General features: G+C 41.2%; 1 protein-coding gene across 10 annotated transcripts in view; it reads right to left on the bottom strand.

Moving 5' to 3' along the window:
* The window catches only part of MARK3 (microtubule affinity regulating kinase 3), a 110,981-nt gene that overhangs the window by 58,729 nt on the left and 25,339 nt on the right, over positions 1–26,913 (bottom strand). For 9 of the 10 annotated variants that reach the window (XM_012099079.5, XM_004018007.6, XM_012099084.5 and 6 more), the window contains exons 2-3: positions 25,102–25,293; positions 9,867–9,920 (exon numbers count right to left, since the gene is read on the bottom strand). In XM_012099079.5, the coding sequence (XP_011954469.1) occupies positions 9,867–9,920; positions 25,102–25,293 (246 nt within the window). The remainder of the gene's footprint in view (positions 1–9,866; positions 9,921–25,101; positions 25,294–26,913) is intronic. The other variant, XM_042235570.2, reaches the window with a different exon arrangement.

Genomic DNA, 26,913 nt, shown 5'->3' with positions numbered 1-26,913 from the left:
ACAGTTTGAATGAAGGATGAAATCAGAACATTCTCCAAAACTATATACAAAAAATAAATTCAAAATGGGTTAAAGACCAAAATTTAAGACTGGATACCATAAACCTCCTAGAACACTCTGACATAAATCACAGCAGTATTTTTTGGGACTTCTCCTAAAGTAAAGGAGACAAAAGCAAAAACAGACAAATGGGACCTAATTGCCCCTGAAAGCTCTTACAGAGCAAAGGCAACTACTGACGGAACGGAAAGGCACCCTACTGAATGGGAGGAAACATTTGCTCATGATATGACCAATAAAGAACCAATATCCAATATATATGAACAGCACATATTATACAGCATCAAAAAACCACAAACTCAATTAAATAATGGGCAGAAGAACTAAATAGGTTGTTTTCCCAAAGAGGAAATGCAGACGGCCAAAAGGCACATGAAAAGATGCTCAATATCACTTTATCATCAAGGAAATGCAAATCAAAACCACAATGAATATTACCTCATATCTGTCAGAGTGGTTACTACCAAAAACAACACAAAGATCAATGTTGGTCAGGATGTGGAGGAAAGAGAAAAGAGAACCATCACACACTACTGATGGGAATGTAAATTGGTACAGCCATTATGGAAAACTATGGAGTTTCTCAAAAAACTAAAAACAGAACTATATACAACCAATTCCATCACTGGGTACGTATTTTTAAAAACCTCAAAACATTAATTCAAAAAGATACATGCACTCCAATGTTCACAACAGCATTATTTACATATGTCAAGACATGGGGGCAACCCAAATGTCCATCAACAGATGAATGGATAAAGATGCGGTGTGTGTGTATACATAGACTACTCCTCAGCCATAAAAATGAATGAAACTTTGCAATCCCAGTAACATGAATGGACCTGGAGGGCATTATGTTAAGTTAAAGAAGTCAAAGACATATTGTGTATCACTCAAATGCAGAATCTTAAAAATACACCGAACTGGATATAACAGAAGCAGACTCACTGATACAAACTAGTGGTTACCAATGGGGGGAGGGGAGTGGGCAGGGAAGTAAGAGGTACAAACTATTAGGTATGAAATAAGCTACAAGGGTTACTGTACAACACAGGCACTATAACCAATATTTTATAATAATGTAAAGGGAGTATAAACTTTAAAAACTGTGTATTGCTATATTGTACACCTTTAACTTATATCATAAGTAACTATACTTCAATTTTAAAAAATGAATTAAAAAAAAAATCCACGACTCTAACAACTCTTTTTGTTAGTGACCTGAGCTACTTAGCCTCTTACAAGTCAATATGGAAAGAGGAAGCTATTAAGAAAGGAAAAGATGAACAGAGCTGCTTGATGAAAACGATTCCAACAATGACCTGGGCTTCACCAGATGGGCAAGAAATCCAGAAGTTTGGTTAGGAAGAGTTTGAGAGGGAGGAGATATTCAGCACTGGTAGTGGCACCAGCCTACAAGACTTAAACCACTGGAGGAAGGGGTCACCTTTAACAAAGGGCACCCTCAGAAACAGGAGAGAAGTTAAGAATCCTGCAGGGAACCAAAGAAGTCTGGGATCCATTCTCATCTGAGATGTGCACCCAGATCCCTCTGCCTCACCCTAGACCCAACCAGTCGGCACCTCCAGGAGGTGGAGTATTCTGAAGAAAACATGGGCCTTTTGTTTCCCTAAAACTCCACTGTGTGTTCCGTCACCCAGTCATGTCAGACTCGCTGTGACCCCATGGACTGTAGCCCTCCAAGCTACTCTGTCCGTGGGATTTTCCAGGCAAGAACACTGAAGTGGGTCACTATGCCCTCCTCCAGGATCGTTCCGACCCAGGGGTCAAACCCACATCTCCTGTGTCTCCTGCATGGCAGGCTGATTCATTACCCGTTGAGCCAGAGGCTTCCACGAGAGATGATTCTAATGCACAGCAAGGGTTAAAAAAGACTGGCCTAAGGAGACTGAAGCAAAGGTACTCCAAATAACCTAGCGTGGTTAACAGTAAAAGTAAATTACATTGTAGACTACATGAAAAGCATGAACCGGTTCTCTCTGCTTCCAAATATACAGTTCTTTGGTTTGTCCCACAACTAAGATTTCCTGAGATGCCAAGAAAAGGTCACTTACAGACCTCTAAGCATTATAGTGGAAAAAAAAAAAAAAAAAATACCCGACTTAAGAAAACAGACTTGAGTGGGTGTAAGCAGAATTCCCCAGAAATACGCTGATAAAAGGAAGCTATACTTAATATGTCAATAATCATTCAGTAAACTGGTATGTATCTTACAAAGAAAGCTGAAAACTGAAGAATTGATGCTTTCTAACTGTGGTGTTGAAGATTCTTGAGAGTCCCTTGGACTGCAAGGAGATCAAATTAGTCAGTCCTAAAGGAAATCAGTCCTGATTATTCACTGAAAGGACTGATGCTGAAGCTGAAACTCCAATACTTCAGCCACCTGATGTGAAGAATTGACTCACCGGAAAAGACTGATGCTGGGGAAGACTGAAGGCAGGAGAAGGGGACAAAGGATGAGGTGGTTGGACGGCATCACAAACTTGATGGGCATTGAGTCTGAGTAAACTCCGGGAGTTGGTGATGGACAGGGAGGCCTGGTGTGCTGCAGTCCATGGAGTCGCAAAGAGTCGGACACAACTGAGCGACTGCACTGAACTGCGCTGTTACTCAGGATGTCAGTTCCCTGACCAGGGACTAAACCCATGCCCCCTGCAGTGGAAGGCAAGAGTTCTAACCAATGGAACACCAGGGAATTCTCATAATTTGCACATACTTGAATTTAAGGTTCATTCTTCTTTTTCTTCTGTAATTTTGATCAATATTTTTTAAACACAGGGATCTCCTTTTCTAATAGTCTGGATTGAAGAATGGTGCTTGAACCTTACTGAAAAAATGTTTTCCTGGGTCAGCAAGATCAACTAACACATGGATTCTCCATTAAGGGCTCTGTCTCTGCCCTGTCAGATCTTTAACTGGACAAAGACATCCTTGTCCGAAGCACAGAGCACCAGAATAGAAATGACAGGTAATACAAAACACTAATTTTTCAAAAATACCCTCAGCAGACTGGAATTACAGCAGGAAACCAATTAACTGGTTTTTAGCAAAAATCAGATAAATTCAGATAAGAAAAAGAATCAAATATAGATATGGAATAAACTAGCCTTGTGTTGAGGGCAAGTCCTGTAGTTAGCCCAAGAGGCTCCGTGTTTACTCTGTAGATGGGACCAATAAGACTCAAAATAGGTGGTTATACTGCATTAGAAGTGTTTGGGTTTTTTCCTTTTTGGATTGCCATATCCACCACAGCTCCATACGAAAGAATAGAGAACAGTGCTGCACATGTTTCTAGACGACAGATGTTTAACTAGAAAAGAAAAAAATCTGGTCAATAACTGGAGTCATCAACACTGGAACAGAGAGGCACAGGAATAAGAATGCCTCCATCTCTCTACGTATTTAAAGCTGCTTAAGTGCTGAGTCGCTTGCTTCAGTCATGTCCAACTCTTTGCAACCCTATGGACAGTAGCCCACCAGGGTCCTCTGTCTATGGGAGTCTTCAGGCAAGAATACTGCAGTGGGGTGCCATGCCCTGCTCAGGGCATCTTCCCGACCCAGGTCTCCTGCATTGCAGGCAGATTCTTTACCACTGAGCCACCATGGAAATGCTAAAGCTGGCTAACCAGCTTTCACAAACATATACTAAGGGAAAAAAATCAATTATTTCATTAATTTACATAGTTCTTGTTTTTAACTAAATGGTTCCAGTTTAAGAAAAAGATGACGGACTGCTTATATTGATGTCACAGTATGGTGATCAAGAATCCTTTTTTTTTTGGGGGGGGGGGGGCGTGTTGAGTCTTAGTTGTGGCAAGCAGGATCTTTTGTTGCGGCGCATGGACTCTTTGAGTTGTGGCACTCCAGGTTCAGCAGTTGTGGGATGTAGGTTTAGTTGCTCCGCAGCATGTGAGATCTTAGTTCTCTGACCAAGGATTGAACCTGCATCCCCTGTATTGCAAGGTGGATTCTTAACCACTGGACCACCAGCTAAGTCCCAAGACTATTTCTAAAATAACACAATCTCAGTCAGAAGAACCCAGGGGAAGGTTAGGGAACCACCAAAAAGTTTATTACACACAGATGAGTGTTCCTTAAAGAGCCAGGGCATTTGAGACTCCCAGTTCGGCCTGATACAGCCTCTGGCTCAGGGCCTTACATGGCCCTGCATACTTACAGGCCTCTGTAGCCCGTTGCTGTTGCTGCTCCTCAAATTGTCTGTGCAATCCTCCACAAATGCTCAGTGAGGACCTCCATGTCAACATTGCAATGAGGACTGAAAATGTCTTTCCATGCTTCCTTACTTACTGAAAAATATTTAGATCCTTAAGGCCTAGGTAAAATTTTACTGGTGAACATGGGTTCACCCAGAGTCCATTGCACTTGTCTGACTTCTTATCACAAGGCTTGGTTCAGAAGAACAATAAAGTTTCTTAAATGAATTGCTAAGAGGACACCCCTACACATTCCTTGAACACTATCCCCTCACCCTGTATCTTAATATGTAAGTTATTATTCAGGTATGGTGAGCCAAGAGGTTAGGAGAAGACTACCACTAAAAGGATGGTTACTTAGAGTTCCCAAAAAGGGGGCACACAGTGCCATCCAGGGCCTTGTGAGGGAGCACCAGGATGGGTCAGGAGGCAGAAAGAGCAAGGGGAAAGCATGGGCAAGTTTTTATCCTGGTTTCCACAGGAAAGGCAAGTCCAGGCAGGGTGAGCAGGCTGAGGACTGGTTCCTTTGGGTCATTTCAGCAGATCTCAGGTCTAAGTATAGTCGTTAGGTGTCCAGTACCTGAAGGGCAGAGAAATAACCGCCTCCTGGAGTTTAAGATCAAGCAGAGGGTGTGGCTGGAGCACGGGGCAGCAGTTTTCTATTCCCAGGAGCCGGCGAATTCTGGGAGTACTCTCTCCCAGATCAGCCAGAGCATCGAGAATATGAACATCAGGAAAATACAGCTAATACACCTTGCTCTGTTTTTCTTTATGGCACTGACATGACGTGACACCATGTATCTGTTCACTGCTGCTCCCCTACTATGATGTCAAGTCCACAAAAGCCAGAAGTTCATTTGGTTCAATGTTTATCCTCAATACTTAGAATAGTGCCTGGCACACAGCAGGCATTTACTAGTAAGTGCTTGTTAAGTGAAGGAGTAAGTAAACAAATTTGCATTAAGACATGAGTTATGCAAAGTTCAGAAGGGGAGGTGGGGAACAAGGCTTTCTTTTCTTATATACTTGAAATATTTCTTCAAACTTGAAATTATTAACTAACTTCTTCACCACCACTACAGAACAAGTCTCAGGTTAGTTCCCACCTCAGCAAGGGAGATTTAATCACAGGAGGGTAGCGTAAGGAAATGCAGCGAGTCCATGCTGTGGAGCTGGACTAAGATCTACATCTTTGCTCTACCCTCTACGAACTGGAGAGCTAGACTGTATTAACTTTTCAGCCTGTCTCCTCAATGGAAAATCAAGACGGCAGTAATACTCACCTAACAGAGTATGAAGAGGAAAAGATATCCATCAGGCTAGTTAGTGTGAAAAGCCTCTGTATGTGAGGACACAGGAAGCACACACTCTAGCATCTGAGGACGATGAAATCCTACCCAATGAAGGACCCAAGGACACTGCTTACAGCAAATGCTGTTACCTAAACTTGCTAAACACGCTTTCACTTAAGAGTTCACTAACGTTCAACTCCACGCTGACTACACCCATCATAAAATGACTGCTCGCACATCTATCAGTTAGGGCACTCTGGGCAGGTTACTTTACCCCCTGGCCTCTCTCTCCTGAATAACAGCTTACCTCATGAAACTGTTCCACAATGTGATATGTGGAGACGGGGCATCCAGGAATTAAGTCGGTTTAGATGAGGTCATGAGGGTGTTTCCTTACAATGGGATTAGTGCCCTTTTAAGCAGAGACATCAGAGAGCATGCACAGGTGCTCACACACCTTCCCCCCACTTTGCTGTGAAGACACAGTGAGATGGCAGCTCTCTGCAATCCAAAAAGAAAGCTCTCACCAGAACCCGGCCATGCCGGCAACCCTGATTTTGGACTTCCCAGCCTCTAGAACTGTGTGAAATAAACACAATTTGTGAAATAAAGCCACCCAGTCTACAGTATTTGATTATAGCAGCTTGAGCAAACTACTATAGTACTTTATACTAAATTTAAGCCATTATCAGAAGTAGTCTACAGCAAATAGGTCCTATGAGACCCAAGTCAGAACCCACAATTCAATTCTTAAGCTTTACCTACTTCCTGTGAGGGTAAAATTAAAGAAACAAACAAAAATATCTCTGGGAAAAGAATTTTAAAGAGAGAGAGAGAACAGATAACATATATATGTATAACTGATTCACTCTGCTGTACACTGCAACTAAAACAACACTGTAAGTCAACTACACTCCAAAAAAAAAAGAAGAAAATCTACTCTCCCTCAAAATCAATATTCAGCAGGATACACAATAACACTCAGCCCTTAGCATATGCCAAGAACTACACTCAGCTCTTCTATAGGCTTTTAAATGTTAACGTATTAATTCTCACCACAGCCCTAGAGATAATGTTATTATTTCCATTTTAAAAACAGGGAAATGAAGATCCAGGGAGGTGACGTGTCACAAAGCTAGGCTAGGCTGAAGCCTAAACTTGAATCCATGTAGTCTGGCTTCACCATTTTCCCACCCATGACTCTATACTCCCTCTCTTTTTGTTAGTACTACTCCAAGATTAGAAAAGAAAATAACTTTAGATGGGTTACACTTAGTGTACTGGCATGTCTTAATAAAGTCATAACTTGCTTCTTAATGACACACAAAACAAAACAAGAGCATGTAACCAAATCAAAGCTAAAAATGATTTTGCAAAACCAGGAAGAAAACTAACATTTTTTAAGCTCCTGTTGTTTTCAACAGCATTATAAGTACACAACGTTACACATTTCTTTAAAGGCTGACCTAAAAGACGTTTATAAACAGCAACATGTCTCAGGGATAGTACTCAGAAATTAAGAAGCACAAAAAAAGAATGGAGAAAGACAGATCTTACTAGAATCTACATTTATTCACTCAGTGGCTGGAAAAATTAAAAGGAAAAATGAGGAACTTGTCGGTGAAATTAGTATCAGTTACAAACACGCAATCACCTCAGGATTGCTTATCTGTGCTCATCAGACATGATCTATGTGTGAGCTAGGATACTGTGAACACTTTTAAACTATCTTAACATCGGTGTTCAAACACTGCCTGAATGAGCCAGCCCACATAGTTTTGGCAGTGGCGGTACAAAAAGATTACACACTGTTGACAGAATGCTCCTTAATGTAAACGTTGGCTCCTAAGGCTGCACAGCAAGCTCCAGAGTTTAAGCTCACAATATAAAGAGCTGTGGTGCTGACGCAGGTGTGGTGGCAACTGTAAGTGACGCTGAGGAAGAAACCAGATGCAAGAACCACTGTTCCAGGGGCGTAAGATGCCAGGTGTATGTGCCACTCTGCTGCCGCTTTTCCACGGAAAAGGAACTCAGCAAAAAAGAATTTTGAAGGAAATATTTATAGAATGCTTTTAATTTATAAGAAAAGAATATGAACACATGATTCACAGTTTAAAACAATGCCCTAAAACTGAAAACATTACACTCCTCAGATTGTTTAACTTGGATGGATCTTCCTCTAGTATAAATCTTCTGTGGATGGTTCACACTTGTGCTATGCCGAACAAATCTTAAAGTCTTACCTACTGTTTATGTGCCGAAAGTAATGCTGAACATATCTGCATCATCTCGCCATCAAGCTAACCAGACAGCCTGTCATGTACTGAATTGACAGTGATATGACAAACTGTAATTTGAAATAATAATAAAAAAGATAGTGGCAACTAAAAATTATGACCAAAAGCGATGAAAAAAAGCCATCAAGCATGAAACAAAAATTGCAATCAATTCAATACTATGATAAAATTCTTCCTAGAAAAATGGCAGAATTCCAGTTATCTACAAGTACACTTGAACAATGCAAGATCTGTAACATCATTAGAATCCTCAGCAAACCTCTTTACATACTAATTTTAGTTCTGAATACCAAATTTTTATAACCCCTTACCTATTAATTAGCACCATGTCCCTAGGTACATGAAGAAATGAAAGTTTAAGGAAAGGGATATAATTTCATCTTCAGAACAAAGAACTAGAATTTCTGGATCCTTCCAAGGCCACCCCGAAAATCCTTAAGCCCCACTATGCCCTGCAGAACCACTCGTTTAAATAACATTTTCACTGCAAGATAAAATCTACCTCTCTTCCCACCTAAACCTCTACCCCACCCCTCAAGGATAAGATTTCAAAATCATGATGTAAATGGAAAATAACCATTGGAACTACATTAGAAATGTACATAAGGCATTATACTTAAAATACCTTACACATTGCTTTGCAGTTTACAAAACTTTTATATGTGTTATTTCATTGATATAATCCATCGTGAAAAGACTAAACCTTCATTTAATTAGTTACTTTTATTTTCAGTTGAAGTTTAGTTGACATACATTATGTTTGCTTCAGGTGTACAACACAGTGAGCTGACAATCAAATACACTGTGAAATGATCACCATGGTAAGTCCAATAACCACCTGCCACCATATAAAATTACTGTGACATTATCGACTTCGTTCCTCATGCTATATGTTATACCCCCACGACTCGTCTACTTCATAACTAGAAGTTTTCACCACTCAGGTCTTCCTTGCCTACTCCACTCCATTTCCCCCTGGCAACCAACAGTTCTGCTCTCTGTGAGTCTGTTTCTGGTTTGTCCATTTGTTTTGTTTCTAAAATCCCACATGTAAGTGAGGTCATATGGTACTTGTCTTCGACTGACTTATTTCACTTAGTGAAATTATCTCTGTTTCTAAAGATGAGAAACCCAATGTCAGAAAGTTAAGTGACTTGCTCAAGGTCAAGTCAGACATTCCGTTAGGCGGCAGAGGACTTCCTGTCCGTATTTCTAGGTCTCCGTACCTTCCAGCTACCACAGGCCAAGTCTAGAAATCTAATAAAGAATGCAAAAAGGCTTTGCAAAACTGAGAAGAACTAGAAGGATCTTTTTATGCAGAGTGCTAATCATTCACTGATGCACCAGTGAAATACCTATGACCAGGCTCTGCCTGAGCAAGTGCATCTTCCCAAGGGCTGTGAGGAGCTTGAAAAGAGGGCCAGGTGATTTTACCATGCAGCACACTGAGAACTTCTGAGCTACACTAGAAAATGCAAATGGCAGCAGTGTATTACAACATGTTTTCCACTATCAATTCAGTTTTACTTTTTTCCTTTCCTATGAATTAATCATCACTCCTTAATTAGACGTAGACGAGTAGCGTAATAGAGCTAAAGTGCTGACTTGAAAAAAGAGCACAGCATGAGCTGTAAAGGTGAATGACTCTGCATAAGACAGACTACATGGAAATACGTTCTTCTGTTTTTTTATAGTTCTATTCTAGTCAATATTTAGAAAATTCAATTTGAAAGTTCAGCCTTCAGTTTGTGCTATGAAGAACATTTAAAAATCATTATCTTCAACTGGAAAGGAAGGAAAAAAATCGAACAATACTGCATTTAAACAATATTACATTAAAGTAGTCATCTGAGGAAGAGGAAGCTTTACTATGTACTAAACACAATAAAAATAACAGTACAAGTAATTAATGGACAAATTAGACGGCAATTAGCACTGAAAATCATTTTTTAAAAAAATTCTGGCTGCTGGACCAATCTTACCTTTTGTAGACTTGTTGGATTCAACTGAGTTTTGTCGATTATTTTTATTGCAACCTAGAAAAAAAATAAATTAATAAATATTTAAGGATTTTAAGAATCTGGTGTGAAAGTTGCTCATTCATGTCCAACTCTCTGTGACTCCATGAACTATACAGTCCATGGAATTCTCCAAGCCAGAATACTGGAGTGGGTAGCCTTTCCGTTCTCCAGGTGATCTTCCCGACCCAGGGATCGAATCCAGGTCTCCTGCACTGCAGGCAGATTGTTCACCAGCTGAGCCACCAGGGAAGCCCAAGGATTTGGGAATCATAGATTAATTGGTAACAGTTTTGTAAACACCCAGACACGAGACATTGTTAACAAACAAGTACTTAAACCTTAAAAACTTAAAACTCAACTAGTTACAATTATTTTACATTTTATAAATATTTTATAATTGACAAGAGGGGCTTCATACAAATATGGCTACAACATTTTACATTTAAATAGACAAGGGGGGGAAAAAACTCCCAGAAACCACGCCAAAAGGGGGAGAGATTATATAATGAAAATATTAGTCATCATTTTTATCTAATTTGGGATCCAAATCAAATTCCAGCTGAGCTATTTCAAACCCTAAAAGATGATACCATTAAAGTGCTGCACTCAATATGCCAGCACATTCGGAAAACTCAGCAGTGGCCATGGACTAGAAAAGGTCAGTTTTCATTCCGATCCAAAAGAAAGGCAATGCAAAGAATGTTGAAACTGCCACACAACTGCACTCATCTCACACGCTAGCAAAGTAATGCTCAAAATTGTCCAAGTGAGGCTTCAACAGTATGTGAACCAAGAACTTTCAGATGTTTAAGCTGGCTTTACAAAAGGCAGAGGAACCAGAGATTAAATTGCCAACATCCGTTGGCTCATAGAAAAAAAACAAGAGAATTCCAGAAAAACATCTACTTCTGCTTTACTGACTACACCAAAGCCTTTAACTGTGTGGATCACAACAAGCTGTGGAAAATTCTTAAAGAGATGGAAAAACCAGATCACCTTACCTGCCTCCTAAGGAACCTGTATGCAAGTCAAGAGGCAAGACAATGGAACATGGAACAATAAACTGGTTCAAAATTGGGAAAGGATTATGCCCAGCCTATATACTGTCACCCTGCTTATTTAACTTATATGCAGAGTACACCATGTAAAATGCTGGGATGGCTCAATCACAAGGGGGATCAAGACTGCCAGGAGAAGTATCAACAACCTCAGAAATTCAGATGATACCATTCTAGTGTCAGAAAGTGAAGAGGAGCCTCTTGATGAAGATGAAAGAGGAGAGTGAAAAATCTGGCTTAAAACTCAATATTCAAAAAGCTAAGATTATGGCATCACTTCATTGCAAATCGATGGGAAAAGTGAACAGGGTCAGATTTTCTTTTCCTGGGATCTAAAATCACTGTGGATGATGACTGCAGTCATGAAACTAAAAGACCCCTGCTCCTTGGAAGAAAAGCAATGACAAACCTAGACAGTAATTGCAAGGTAGAGACATCACTTTACCAACAAAGGTCCATATAGTCAAAACTGTGGTTTCTCCGATAGTCGTGTAGGAATGTGAGAATTGGAACATAAAGAAGGCTAAGCACCAAAGAACTGGTGCTTTCGAACTATGGTGCTGGAGAAGACTCTTGAGAGTTCCCTGAACAGCAAAGAGATCAAACCAGTCAATCCTACAGGAAATCAACCCTGAATATTCATTGGAACAACTGATGCCGAAGCTCCAATACTTTGCACACCTGATGCAAAGAGCTGACTCATTTGAAAAGAACCTCATATTGGGAAAGGCTGAGGGCAGGACGAGAAGGGGGTGGCAGAGGAAGAGATGGTTAGATGGCACTACCGACTCTATAGACATGAATTGAGCAAACTCCGGGTGACAGTGAAGGACATGGAAGCCTGGCAAGCTGAAGTCCACAGGATCACAAAGAGTTAAGACATGACTTAGCAACTGAACAACAACGGATATCCAAAACTAGGGGCTACAGACAGCGAGGAGCGGGGATGGGGTGATGCCAGGGGATGGAAGGGGATGGAAGTGAATAGAGAGGCTGTACCGTGAACTAGGGAACATACATAATTAACCCAGCTTTACACCTGAGGTCCAGAACAACAAATGATCTCACCCCAAACTGACAAGGCTGTGTTCCTACCACATGTCCCTCAGAACACAGATTCAAAGATTCTTTGTCAACATTTCTTGCACTTTTTGGTCCCTTTTATATTCTTAAAGATTATGCTGGGGAGGGAGGTGGGAGGGGGTTCATGTTTGGGAACGCATGTAAGAATTAAAGATTTTAAAATTATTAAAAAAAAAAAAGGTTATGCTGAACCAAATACAGGTTGTATCTATCAATATTTGGGCTTCCTCGCTGGCTCAGCAGTAAAGAATCCACCTGCAATGCAGGAGCTGCAGGAGATGTGTGTTCGATCCCTGGATCAGGAAGATTCCCTGGAGAAAGAATTGGCAATCTACTCCAGTATTCTTGCTTGGGAAATTCCATGGACAGAGGAGCCTGGTGGGCTACAGCCATGGGGTAGCAAAGAGTCGGACACAACTGAGCGACTAAACAACATCAACAGCAAAAAGACAGACGCTGTATACTTGCACTTATATGAGGCTCCTAGACTGTTCAGAAGCACAGAGACAGAAAGCCGAATGTTGGGTGCCAGGGGCTGGGGAGAAGAGGGAATGGCGAATTTAATGGATCTGGTTTCAGTTTTACAAGATGAAGAGCTCAGGAGATAAATGGTGGTGATGGCTGCACAACATTATGGATGTATTTGATACGACTGAAATCCACATTTTAAAATAGTTAATACATTTTATACTATGTGCATGTTATCACAATAAAAAACTGAAAAAGTCCACTGCATGTTAATATAAATAACATTTTAATAAAATCCTCACATGACCTCCTGTAGTCAGTCAATTATTAAATCACATGTCACACCACTTCTGGAAAATTCTACTTTACACTTGTGGAAAAGAATGAAAGAAGCAAATAATGTCTTAATGGTTACCCAAACAGTTTTGATTTTGCAGACTCCCATTAAAAGGATCTCAGAACACATACAGGGGTCCACACTGCTACTTCAAAAACCCTGTATTACTCATATTAATGCTTTTTAAAAAAACTGCTTAACGTGGTTTAAAGCCTTCATCTGCGCATATATTTGATTACTTCCTAGGAATCTATTAGCCTCCTAATGAGCTAAAGAAAGGCATCCAGAGAGTCTGACCCTGGAGTGGAAGAAACCCACCACCCCTTCACCCCTTGCCTGGGAGGAAAAAAATCAGAATTGATGGAGGAGGGGAGAGTTAATGAGTGTACATGTCTGAAAAAGCAAAGGCGAAATTCTAATTTTGTATTCAGAAAATTTAACTCTTGATGGAAACTAAATAAAGCAAAAGGAAATACTGGCTTCTCACGTACGTAAATGATGACCACCTTGTGTGTACCTCAGTTGGGTAGAGGACTCCTATTATAGCCCCAGCACACAACCTGTACACAGGAAGCAGTCAGTGAGGTTACTGTGGTGACCCAAGGCCCTGAACACTCGCATCAGTAACCGCAGACACATCAGAGACGGAGACAGAGTGAAGAAAGGGGTTTCTGATGTTTTAGCAAACATCAGTGTGGTTTTAAAATTACATTATGTTACAGTCAAGGGACTTCCTCAACAGTCTAGTGGTCCACTGCAGGGGGCATGGTCGGGGTAATAACATCCCACATGCCATGTGGCGTGGGGAAAAAACCCCACAAACGTTACTTTCGTAAGTAATTTCACGTGGTATACTTGGATCTGCCCATTCCCAAAGGAACCCCTTTGGTAACACTATTTTGGCCACAATCCTGCTTTCTTCCTTCTTCTCACACCCAAATCCACATAAATGCCGTCTTTCCAGTTTAGTCTCTATTCTCCTTGGAGGCCCCTTGTTCACTCATTTCTTCTGCCTCTGCTTAGTATCCACCTTCTAGAGATTCCATTCTGATTCTGTTAGTATACATTTTCATTTTCAAGTACTGCTGTTCAAATGGGAGAAGGAAATGGTAACCCACTCCGGTGTTCTTGCCTGGAGAATCTCAGGGACAGAGGAGCCTGGTGGGCTGCCGTCTATGGGGTCGCACAGTCAGACACAACTGAAGTGACTTAGCAGCAGCAGCTGTTCAAATAGTATCTAAAGCAAAAACAGTTCAAAATATGTTGCATTCAGCTAAATCTCACTGTGGAAGAGAGGCTTTATCAAAACCAAGTGTCCTCATTTAACACAATGTGTGTATGTGTGGCAATGAAAGCTGAAGGGGAAGCTCCTAATCCCTTCTTCCTTCCAGTTCCCTGCTGGGATGACTCAACCACCAAAATAACCTAGGGCCAGAGCTGGAGCCAGGAGAAGAGCTCCCACCTTCTGAGCTCTGAAAGAGGCAACAGTGGGGCATCACTAGGTGCCTGAGAAAGACGCAGGCCTGGCAGAGCACTCAGCCACGCCCAAGGCTGTAGAGGGTGTGTGCGCACGGGTGTGCTCACAAGTGAGCTCACGCCTGCACAACGAAAGCCACGGGGGTTCACCAGGCGAGGAAACAGAAGTGTCCCTGCCACTGTGTAAAGTTCCGGGAAATTCTACTTGTTCCCCGGAGGCCTAAAGCAAAGTGGGAAATTACGAAACAGGAATAAAGAGAGCTCACGTGTAAGAAAGGCTTCCGCCAACACTCCTCAGATCAGGAGTCCAACCAACCTGTGGCGAACACCCACTGGAGGAAAATCCTTATCTTCCAGTTCCTGTCAGTTAACTGCTGGTCAAAAGAGCCTTATACCCTGCTCCTGACGGGTGTTAAAGCATCACAACCACCAGAACAGCAGGGGAAAGAAAGACTCCCAAGTCCTTTAAAAGGACACAGTAATCCAGAAGAATGGCATATTAGTCAGCTCAGGCTGTCACAGCAAAAAAACCACACACAGGGTGGCTTAAAGAGCAGAAACGCATTTTCTCACAGTTTGGGAGGCTGGGCGCCAGCACCCAGGGCGCCAGCACAGGCAGCTCCTGTGGCGAGCAGACGCGTGCCTTCTCACCGCGCCCTTACAAGGCGGGAAAAGCAAGCAAGCTCTCTGGTGCCCCTTAGAAGCACACGAGTCCTATCAGATCAGGTGCCTCCCCTTATGACCTAATTCAACCTAATCATTTCCACAAAGGCTCTATCTCCAAATAAGCTTTGACATCTGAATTCCCGGGAACACAATTCAGTCCACAGCAATGGAGAACAAGCCTACCCACTTCAAATTACACCTAACAATACACAGCAGGATGAGTGACTGTCACGAGCACAAGGCAGAGGAACAGAGGCACGCAAGTTAACGAATGCTGTGCGGCTCCATGATTTTAAGAGAACAGACCGAATAACCTGTGGTGTTTTACAAGTCATTATAGTGGTTATCTCGTGGGGAGGAAAGTGAAATGATTAGGAGGAGGTAGAAGGGAGGACTTCTGGGGTTCAAGTCATGGTGTATTTTTGCTCTGGGTCATGGTTTTGCAAATACTTATATTTTTTTCTTGATGTGTGCAAGGAGCCTGGTGGGCTGCCATCTATGGGGTCGCACAGAGTCAGACACGACTGTTAAAAAACTACAGTTCAAAAGTCAATAGTTAATGATGCCTCAAATTGAAAAATAAGAATAAAACCTCAAAAACAGTTTAAAAGGCTGAAAGTGATTAGGAAATTGGGGTGGGGCCAGGGAACACTTAAAAAAAAAACAAGCACTGATTCTTTAAACTGTGTAATAGATAATTAACTTGAATAAAAATAACTAAAGGGCTTCCCTGATAGATCAGTTGGTAAAGAATCCACCTGCAATGCCGGAGCCCCCCGCTTGATTAGAAAGCTCTTCTGTACCCACAGTGAGTACTCCCAGTTAAAGATGGCGCACTTGTCACGTGCGTTCTCTCTTCTCCCATCTGACAGTCCAATCAAACAATAAAGACAAAATGATTTTAAAAAATGGCAAAGAGAATGGGAGAGGCAGCACCAGCAAACAAGAGACCCGAAACAATTTCTGGGAGGCAAGTCAGAGGGGCACACAGCAGGGCACACACAAGCTGAGGGTATGCTCAAGGAAGGATACAATCCAGGAAACCAGAGAAAACAATTCAAAGCTGTGTAAATGAAGGTCCAAGTGAGAGGCCAACGTTCACCCAAGCCACCGTGAAGCTAAGCCAACCAACTCCACACACCGCATGTAAAGAGCTCTCAGTGTGCTCCTGATTCCTCCACTCTTGAAAATGTTTTCAAGACTAAGACACTTGAGTTCAGTTCAGTTCAGTCGCTCAGTCGTGTCCAACTCTTTGTGACCCCACTGAACTGCAGCACACCAGGCCTCCCTGTCCATCACCAACTCCCGGAGTTCACTCAAACTCATGTCCATCGAGTTGGTGATGCCATCCAGCCACCTCATCCTCTGTTGTCCCCTTCTCCTCCTGCCCCCAATCTCTCGCAGCATCAGGGTCTTTTCCAATGAGTCAACTCTTCACATGAGGTGGCCAAAGTACTGGAGCTTCAGCCTCAGGATCAGTCCTTCCAATGAATACCCAGGACTGGTCTCCTTTAGGATGGACTGGTTGGATCTCCTTGCAGTCCAAGGGACTCTCAAGAGTCTTCTCCAACACCACAGTTCAAAAGCATTAATTCTTTGGCGCTCAGCTTTCTTCACAGTCCAACTCTCACATCCATACATGACCACTGGAATAACCATAGCCTTGACTAGACGGACCTTTGTTGGCAAAGTAATGTCTCTGCTTTTCAATACGCTATCTAGGTTGGTCATAACTTTCCTTCCAAGGAGTAAGTGTCTTTTAATTTCATGGCTGCAATCACCATCTGCAGGGATTTTGGAGCCCCCCAAAATTAAGTCTGACACTGTTTCCACTGTTTCCCCAACTATTTCCCATGAAGTGATGGGATCGGATGCCATGATCTTCGTTTTCTGAATGTTGAGCTTTAAGCCAACTTTTTCACTCTCCTCTTTCACTTTCATCAAGAGACTTTTTAGTTCCTCTTCACTTTCTGCCGTAAGGGTGGTGTCATCTGCATATCTGAGGTTATTGATATTTCTCCCGGCAATCTTGATGCCAGCTTGTGCGTCTTCCAGCCCAGCGTTTCTCATGATGTACTCTGCATAGAAGTTAAATAAACAGGGTGACAATATACAGCCTTGACGTACTCCTTTTCCTACTGGGAACCAGTCTGTTGTTCCATGTCCAGTTCTAACTGTTGCTTCCTGACCCGCATGCAGGTTTCTCAAGAGGCATGTCAAGTGGTCTTTTTAGTTATATGTTATTAGACTACTAACGCTATCTTTTACCATTCTGCTTGCTTACTTCCAAATCTGCTACTATTATTTCCAATAAAAGCAAACTGTTCAAAATATTCTTTTTGTGTGTCAACAGTTGTTTTAAAGAAACATTCTATTAATCACTGCCCCAATCCCAGCAACGACTACTTATTGAGTTTTAACAGAGCAGCAAAGGGCAATACCCAGAACCACCTGAGAGATAATGAGGTCTTCCTTTCTTTGTTCACTACTTGTCTGAGTGGGGCCAGATTTTCTTCACAGACTTCAACCATAACCACATACCAAAATTGTCTGAATGCAGAGCAGACTTAAAATACAGCTACCTTCTAGTAAATGAGATACTAAAGTGAATTGCAAAAAATTAAAACAATGTCATTCTTATTTGTAATTTGTTTTGGAAAATAAGTCATTTTTCATAAAAATATGTTATTTTTATTAACAAGTAAAAGGTTTATTATTTTTAATAAATTAATATATATTTTAAGTTTGTTAGTGCTAACTTCTAAAACAGTAAACAGCAACAGATGTAACTCATATAAACAAAAACTTGTTTTGAGTCCTCAATTTAAAAAGTTTAATGGAACTGTGAGATTAAAAAAATTTGAAAACTACTGTTCAAATCAACGAAACTGCATATAACCACTGAAACCTACAATTTATGATTATGCAGCATTGGGGAAAACTTAAGGATAAAATTCTGAAGGGAAAAAACCATCATACAAAATCAGGGCCAAAAGTATGTTGAAAAAATATATCGGATATGATATACCAAAATAGTGGTATTCTGAATATTTTGACTGTGGGAATTTTTTTCCTTTCTGGTCTCCAAACTTTCCGTAAAGCTGTTAACACAGTCTTGACACACACAAAAAGTTGTAAACTAAAATCTCAAGAAGTTTAGCACATTCAAGGATGAAAAGCTGAGGTTTTACCATTCTTACAACCAACAACAAATACTAATTGAGTACTCAGAGGCCGAGGACAAATGAGGTTCAAGCCTGAAACCTTTTTTCCTCTCGCTCCTCTCTGGTTTCTTCTCTAGTGTAGGAGAGAGGGCACAGAGTGACAGTAAACGCTCACAATCACAAAAGCGCAGTAACAAGCCGAGAAGACCACAGTGGGAAATATATGCCAGAAACTTTCTGAAGGCGAGAGGGTGGAGGAACACTGTAACCAGAAACAATGTGTTTCCCACCATGGCTTGGAAAGCGCTCCAGACCTGGAGGTTCCAGGTGGCAGGAGCTGCTGGGCTAATTCCAAAGTCAAAAGTCTGCATAAAGAACGCTGCTGCTCCTCAGCCAACCAATGACCACCGATTCCAGAAGTTAGAGAGGCTCTAGACTCCGAGTCAACAAGCCAGGAGAGGGCAGGAGTGAGGCATGGAGAGGGAAAGGGGAGGATTAAGTGTCAGACTGCCACTAAGGAGGGGTGGGACCATGGAGCCTCCCAAGCAGAACAGAGGATTCTTAATCCAGAGAACAGAAGGGTCCCAGCGACAAGATGGCAGAGATCCTGGATCCTCCAATAAAAGCACTGGACAACTCCCAAAAGAAAGTGGTCAAACATATTCTATGCATGCAAACCCAGCTTCCGAACAGCTTCTTAGGGTTCCACCTAAGACAGACAACCAAGACTGACCAGATCCCAGATGAAGTCTCTAAGAGAGACACCAACAATGAATCCCAGCGAAAAGAGAAACAAGTAGGGAACAAGAACAACAAAAAGAATCATGCTTTTTACTATCCTCAGGGAGTTAACAGAAGAAACAGCACTGATATCAGGACTGGACACTAGAAAGACAAATAATCAGAGAACGAGAACGAACTAGGGGGAGGAGGGCACCCACAGGAGCGCACACACATTTAAGAGAAACACTGGAAGATACAGACATCTCCCAGAAAGCAAAACAGAAAGAGAAAACAAAACAAAAACATCAAGCCTCCTGAGAACTCATCGGTGGTCCAGTGGTCAGGCCTCAGCACTTTCACTGCCAGGGCCCAGGTTCAATCCCTGGTCACAGAACTAAGATCCTACAAGCCGGATGGCACAATCAAAAATCATATAAATCAAGGCCCTTTTCAAGGCTTCCAATCTCTGATTAAATAGAACTCCAAGGAATTCCCTGGTAGTCCAGTGGTTAGGAATCCACACTTTCACTGCAGGGGGGCGCTGGTTCAACCCCTGGTCAGGGAACTAAAGACCCCATGGACTGCAGTACGCCAGGCTCCCCTGTTCTTCACTATCTCCCAGACTTGCTCAAATTCATGTCCATTGAGTCGGCAATGCCATCCAACCATCTCATTCTCTGTAGTCCCCTTCTCCTGTCTTCAATCTTTTCCCAGCATCAGGGTCTTTTCTAATAAGTCAGCTCTTTGCATCAGGTATGCGGCCAAAGTATTGGAGCTTCAGCATCAGTCTTTCCAAAGAATATTCAGGACTGATTTCCTTTAGTATTGACTGGTTTGATGTCTCTTAACATACCATATAATAACTCTTTATCTTCTACTGACTGAATGAATTAAGTCTCTGAATTACCAAAATCGCCTCTTGGAGCACTCTGGGTTTTCTTTAGAGGTCTTAGTACCTCAATAGGAAAGACACATCACATTCCCATAAAAGGGCAAGAGAATACTGATGGAAAAACTTTTGTTTTCAATGGGCTGACAGGAGAACAGTACCAAGTGATAAAAATACAATGACTATAGATTTTAGGTTTCTTTTGATCTATTAGGAATATTATAATAAACCTGTAATAAAATATATACTATAGTAAACCTGTAATAAAATCAACTGTCTAAAAAAACTTCAGTTTTTTACCATATGACCCAGCAATCCCACTCCTGGATTAATTATCCTAAAGAAATTAAAATTTATGCTCACATAAAGACCTATACAGGGACTTCTTTGGTGGGCTACTGGTTAAGACTCTACCACATTCCCAATGCAGGGTGCAGATTCAACCCCTGGTGGGGAACTAAGATCCCTTATGCCACATGGTATGGCCCCCCCACCAAAAAAAAAGTGGAATGAAATAAAAACTCATCTGATAGAGTAAATGGCATGAAGATGAATGACATTCTTAAGAAATAAGAATCATCATCAGGGGACTTTACCCTATTTCAAAAAATAAAAATGTACAATCAAAAGCTGCAGTAATAAAAACACCATGACTGGGTATAAATCAGAGAAACCAAAGGGAATTTAACAATCGGGAGAAAGAACCAATTTTCCTGTGATCCTGGGAAAGCAGTAATGCACCTGGGGGGGAAAGTTCTCTACACCGCATACTAATCCTCCAAAATACACAGTAAGTCAATTAAACATTCAAATGCCAGTCACAGCAGTATTTAAAGAAAAAAGCAGAATCATTTTTACAGTCTGGGAAAAAAGTAAACTGTTCTCACCAAGACATGAAACCCAGATAGATCAGACCGATGTCTAAAAACACATAAAAGGTTTAAATCACTAAGAGTAAAAGAGAAAAGAAACACAGATAAGGGATATAAAACAGGAAGCTTATTTTAAAAAGAAAATACAAATGACACAAATATATGAAAATATCATCAATCTAAGTAGCTATCAAAAAAGCAATCTTTTTAAAATAATATCATTTTTTGGTTTATCCGACAGACAAAAAATTATCTATAGTGTTAGCAAGGGTGTAGAAAAACAGGCACTCTCATTCATTTTGGTAGGCTAATAAAATAGTACAACATTCTCTCAAAACCAATTTAGCAGTACCTAGTACTCTTGCCTGGAAAATCCCATGGACGGAGGAGCCTGGTAGGCTGCAGTCCATGGGGTCGCGAAGAGTCGGACACGACTAAGTGACTTCACTTTCACTTTTCACTTTCATGCATTGGAGAAGGAAATGGCACCCACTCCAGTGTTGTTGCCTGGAGAATCCCAGGGACGAGGGAGCCTCGTGGGAGGCTGTCTATGGGGTCGCACAGAGTCGGACACAACTGAAGCGACACAGCAGCATTACAGTATTAAAATGCAGAAACATCACTTTGCTAACAAAAGGTCCATATAGTTAAAGCTATGACTTTTTCAGTAGTCATGTACAGATGTGAGAGCTGGACCATAAAGGCTGTGCGCCAAAGAATTGATGCTTTTGAACTGTGGTGCTGGAGAAGACTCTTGAGAGTCCCTTGGACTGTAAGGAGATCAAATCAATCACTCCTAAAGGAAATCAACCCTGAATATTCACTGGAAGGACTGATGGTGATGGTGAAGCTTCAATACTTTGGCCACTTGATGCCAAGAGCTGACTCACTGGAAAAGACCCTGATGCTGGCAAAGACTGAAGGCAAAAGGAGAAGGGGTGGCAGAGGATGAGATGGTTAGACAGCATCACTAATTCAATGGACATGAATTTGAGCAAACTCTGTGAGTTAGTGGAGGACAGAGAAGCCTGGTGTGCTACACTCTGTGGGGTCACAAAGAGTCAGACACAACTTATCACCTGAACAGCAACAAACTACAGTCTCACATTCCCTCTGAACCAGGACTTCCAGACTTCTAGGAATTCATCCTACAGAAACACTCTTAATAAAGGACAGAACATTATGTTTAAGGACATTCAGCGCAGATGTTTGCAATAGCAAAAAAACCAGAAACCACCCAATGCCCATCAATATAGGTAAACTATGGTACCACCACACACTAGAAGGCAACGTCCCATTAAACAGAGTATGTCAGATCTAGAAGCACTAAAATTCAGATGTGATAAACGCGTGATAGAGTACTTGCTAAGAAAAACTACCATTATGTCCTTTCTTGTTAAAATAAACAAAAATTACTGTGTATATAAAAAAACTGTGGTAATGTATACCAAACTGCTCAAAGTGATCCTCTGAGAAGAGAGAAAGTTTAAGGAATTTTATTTTCTACATAATGAATTTCTATAATGTTTATATTTTACATGATTCTGGGTAAGACCTACAATGGGGGGGGGAAGTAAAATCAATTTTTTCAGACCTCCAAAAAAAAAAAAGTGTTTTAAGTTAGCCACTATCTAGTCAAATTCAAGCATTTCTGGAGAGAACACACTAGATGTAAACATGGCAAGTCTCACTCCAGCACACATAAGTTATGTAAAAGGGGAGAGGGTCTGTCTGTCTTACTCCTCTTTTAACCCACCATCTCCCATCTGTATAAGGAAACTGGCCAAGTAACCACCTGAAACTGGTTGGGGGAAATAAACTGAGAGGTTCTGTTCCTTATTTCAAAAAGTTTGGATCTCGGGCAGCAAAGAAACCTCCACTAACTCAGGCTATTTACTGATTCCAAAAGCAGTCCCAGCATCTCTGTGGAGTCTTAACCAGGGAACTGCCACTAAAATTGAGATGAAACGTGAAGAGGCAAATTTTTAGTTACAGTCTTTACTTAAGACTCCAGTTAGAATAGACCAATGATGCACAACCTTCTTCAGGTCCCAGAACACAGAGGAAGTTACCCAGGGTGGGTCCCGCTCCAGCAGGCCCTTGCATAGTGGACCGCAGGCCTCAGCACATCTTAACACTGCCTTGGCACACATCTCAGGAGGCTCCACTACATGGGAATCATTTCTTTACAGTTTCCTTCAAAAGTAACATTAAGTTCATTCAATAAATATTTATCAAGTACGGGGGAGAACGGATGCATGGATATGTGCGGCTGAGCCCCTCTCTGTTCACCTGAAACCACCACAGCACTATGTTAGTCGGCCATATCCGAATACAAAATAAAGCTTTTTTAAATTTACTAAGTGCTTCACAAGGCTTCCCTGGTGGCTCAGTGGTAAAGAATCCATCTGTCAATGCAGGTGATGCAGGTTCGATCCCTGGTCTGGGAAGATTCCCTGGAGAAGGAAAAAGCAATCCACTCCAGAAAATCTACCACCTGGAAAATCCCAAGGACAGAGGAGCCTGGGCGTTACGGTCCACAGAGCCGAAAAAGAGTCAGACACAACTTATCGACTAAACAACGAGTATCTGCTATGTGCCAAATATGGTTAAGTGCTGATGTCTTCCCTATAGATTAGAGGGGAAAGATAGATAAATAAGCAATTTGTAATATAATTGTAATTATAATAGTAAAACATATTATTCATGTAACTGTAATGGTAAAAATGCTATCTAGGGAAAAAGTATCGTGATTTTTAACATGAGTGCCATGCCTGGGGAAAGGGAGTCTGTCAATCACTACTTTCCCCAAGAAGTGACTCCAACACAAAAGGATGAAGTGTATTTCAGGCAAGAAATAGCAGGTATAAAGATCCAAATCCAAGAAACTATGTAAAAAAAAAAAAAAAAAGAAGCAGAACAGGGACTTTCCTGGTGGTCCAGTGGTTAAGAATTCACTGTTCAAGTGTGGAGATTCCTTAAAAAATTGCAAATAGAACTACCTTATGACCCAGCAACCCCACTTCTGGGCATACACACCGAGGAAACCAGAATGGAAAGAGACACATGTACCCCAATGTTCATCGCAGCACTGTTTATAATAGCCAGGACATGGAAACAACCTAGATGTCCATCAGCAGATGAATGGATAAGAAAGCTGTGGTACATATACACAATGGAGTATTACTCAGCCGTTAAAAAGAATTCATTTGAATCAGTTCTGATGAGATGGATGAAGCTGGAGCCGATTATACAGAGTGAAGTAAGCCAGAAAGAAAAACACCAATACAGTATACTAACACATATATATGGAATTTAGGAAGATGGCAATGACGACCCTGTATGCAAGACAGGGAAAGAGACACAGATGTGTATAACGGACTTTTGGACTCAGAGGGAGAGGGAGAGGGTGGGATGATTTGGGAGAATGACAGTCTAACATGTATACTATCATGTAAGAATTGAATTGCCAGTCTATGTCTGACGCAGGATGCAGCATGCTTGGGGCTGGTGCATGGGGATGACACAGAGAGATGTTATGGGGAGGGAGGTGGGAGGGGGGTTCATGTTTGGGAACGCAAGTAAGAATTAAAGATTTTAAAATTTAGAAAATAAAAAACTAAAAATAATAATAATAATAATAAAATAAATAAAAAAAAAAAAAAGAATTCACTGTTCAATGTAGAGGTCACAAGTTTGATCCCTGGTTGGGAAACCAAGACCCCACATGCCGCAGAGCGACTCAGCCTGTGTGCCACAACTAGAGAAAAGCCTGCACACCAGCAAATGGCCCGTGTGTCTCAATGAAGGCCCAGCACAGCCAAAAACCAAACACACCAGAGCAGTTCTGTGCTGCACAAAAAGAATGGGAGGAGGGAGTTAAGGAGCAGTTTTAATGGAAGTGTTTTTGGTAAACATGGAATGTGGTTAAGCAGAAAGCAAATATGACAAAAATTAGGAAAGTATGTGCCTTTTTCCATAATAACCTATCAAACATAAGCTATGAGATAAACGTTTGGGGAGATGAAGAAGCTTCTTGAGGATAAATCTATAAAAACAGTCAACACTTGATTTTTGCAGGTACCATGAGCTTGTAATGAGGTTAAACATTTTTACTGTGGTGGCACACGCTTACCCCCACAGTAAAAAGAGCCACCGTAAAGTAAAGTGAAAGCCACCACCACAAAGAACGCTTCCTCTTTATAAAGGCAAAGGTCATTCAGACACTCAATATGTGATCTTTACAACAGGTAAAGAAATGAGAAAGTGAAAGAACTCCCAGGATAATTAATATATAAGTTTTAATATATAACTTATATTAATATATAAGTTTCCTATTCTTAAAAAATGTTTAATTAGCTTACAGAAAGTCCAAATATATACATTGTGTTCCTCTTTCTCTCACATGGAAATAAACAGAAAAGTGTATTAACAGAAATCAAGCATAATTTGTTACTTACCTCTCTGCCTGTAAGGATGTGTCTTGCCAACTTCACTTTTGCAAAATTCCCCTTGCCGATAGTTTTTAACAGCCTGTAGTTTCCAATGTGAGGCTGTTCATCTGCACAGGAAGCTATAGAGTTTCTACACCGTGCTCCAGAGCGCCCAGAGCGAGAGGTTACTTCCTGCCGCCCATCTCCATGTGACATGTGCTACAATCAAACAGACAACAAAGGATAGGAAATGAGGAACCCACAGCAGTTGACAGGGTTTAAGAGTCTCTAGTTGAAGAAACGAAACATCACTGCTTTAATTTTAATCCCAATACACATATGGCACTTTATGGGGACTTGCCCATGTGATATAAACTCATGAGGAAAATAAAATACTGAGAAGAGAAATACCAGTCTTGAACTTCAACTGGGTGTTCAGATAGATGAGATTATTTTCTGTATGTGGCTATACTATAAAATGGGAGAAAGAAGACTGCCTTACAGTCATAAAGAACCTAACTTTCCCACATGCTATTAAATATACCAGCACATATTATACTTAACACACCTTCTGATATAGGTTGAACAGGTAACATCACCATTCACCAGATGAGGATACCTTGAGATTTATTCACCACCAAATCACTAGTGAGAAATCCAAAGAGAATATGGATTCCCAACTTCTTTCTAAACTATGCTGCTAACAGTGATGTTTAAGACAATGTGTGCCAGACTCTAAAGCCCTTGATAAATATTTGTTGAACAGATGAATACAGTACTCAACATACTCCAAAAAGGTAAAACAAATTATAAACGCCTCTAACCACATTAAATAGAAAGGTGCTCGAGTTACACATGCCTGGCGTGGACAGCTCTGCATACATGAGCCGCCAGCTGCCCAGCGCTCCCTCTCTCCCCACCGGCGCCCAAAGGCTGCCACACCCCACTGCCTGCCTCGCATGAGCGCTAACTGCTTCCTCTCCTCTCAGGACACTGTCAAGCACCTCCATCCCTTTCTCCTCTCTAAGTTTTTGTCCAGGAAAACGTCCCTTGTTTCTCACGTTCTCTCTCTAACTGTAGGTAAAAACAAGCTTGATTCTAGGTGATAAACGTAAGAAACTACACTTTGTAACACATTCTTATCAAAGAAAAATGGAAAAAAAAAAAAAAAAACTAGTGTTTTACAGTGAAAGCTTAAGAATTTGTGCCACCAATCTCTGAATTCCTCAAAAGATATCCTTTTCAGAATGTCCACGTTAATTTCCATCTACATTTTTATATTCCTCTAAGTAAATCTCTGTCGCTCCTGTACCAAGTTTTGAGATAGGTTTCTTCATTTTAAGTTAAAAAGACTTTTAAAAACTGGTTACAAATCTAAACAACTTTATTCCTGTAGCAAAAAGATTCTAATTTTCAAACGAGAATTTTGGGAAAATAGCCCATTACAAACGAGGAATAGCAAGGAAAGATAAGGCCTTCAACGAACAATGCAAAGACGTAGTGGGAAACAATAGAATGGGAAAGACTAGAGATCTCTTCAAGAAAACTGGAGATATCAAGGGAACATTTCATGCAAGGATGGGCACAATAAAGGAGAGACTGGCAAGGACCTACTGGAAGCAGGAGACTTAGAAGAGGTGGCGAGAATACACAGAACTGTACAAAAAAGGTCTTAATGACCAGGATAACCATGATGGTGTGATCACTCACCTAGAGCCAGACATCCTGGAGTGCGAAGTTAAATGGGCCTTAAGGAGCATTACGACAAACAAAGCTAGAGGAGGTGATGGAATTCTAGCTGAGCTACTGAAAGAGCCTCAAAGATGATGCTGTTAAAGT

This window comes from Ovis aries, chromosome 18 (genome assembly GCF_016772045.2).
Source record: "Ovis aries strain OAR_USU_Benz2616 breed Rambouillet chromosome 18, ARS-UI_Ramb_v3.0, whole genome shotgun sequence".
NCBI lineage: Eukaryota > Metazoa > Chordata > Mammalia > Artiodactyla > Bovidae > Ovis > Ovis aries.
Note: the sequence above shows the minus strand (reverse complement) of the source record. Positions and strands in the feature narration are given on the sequence as shown.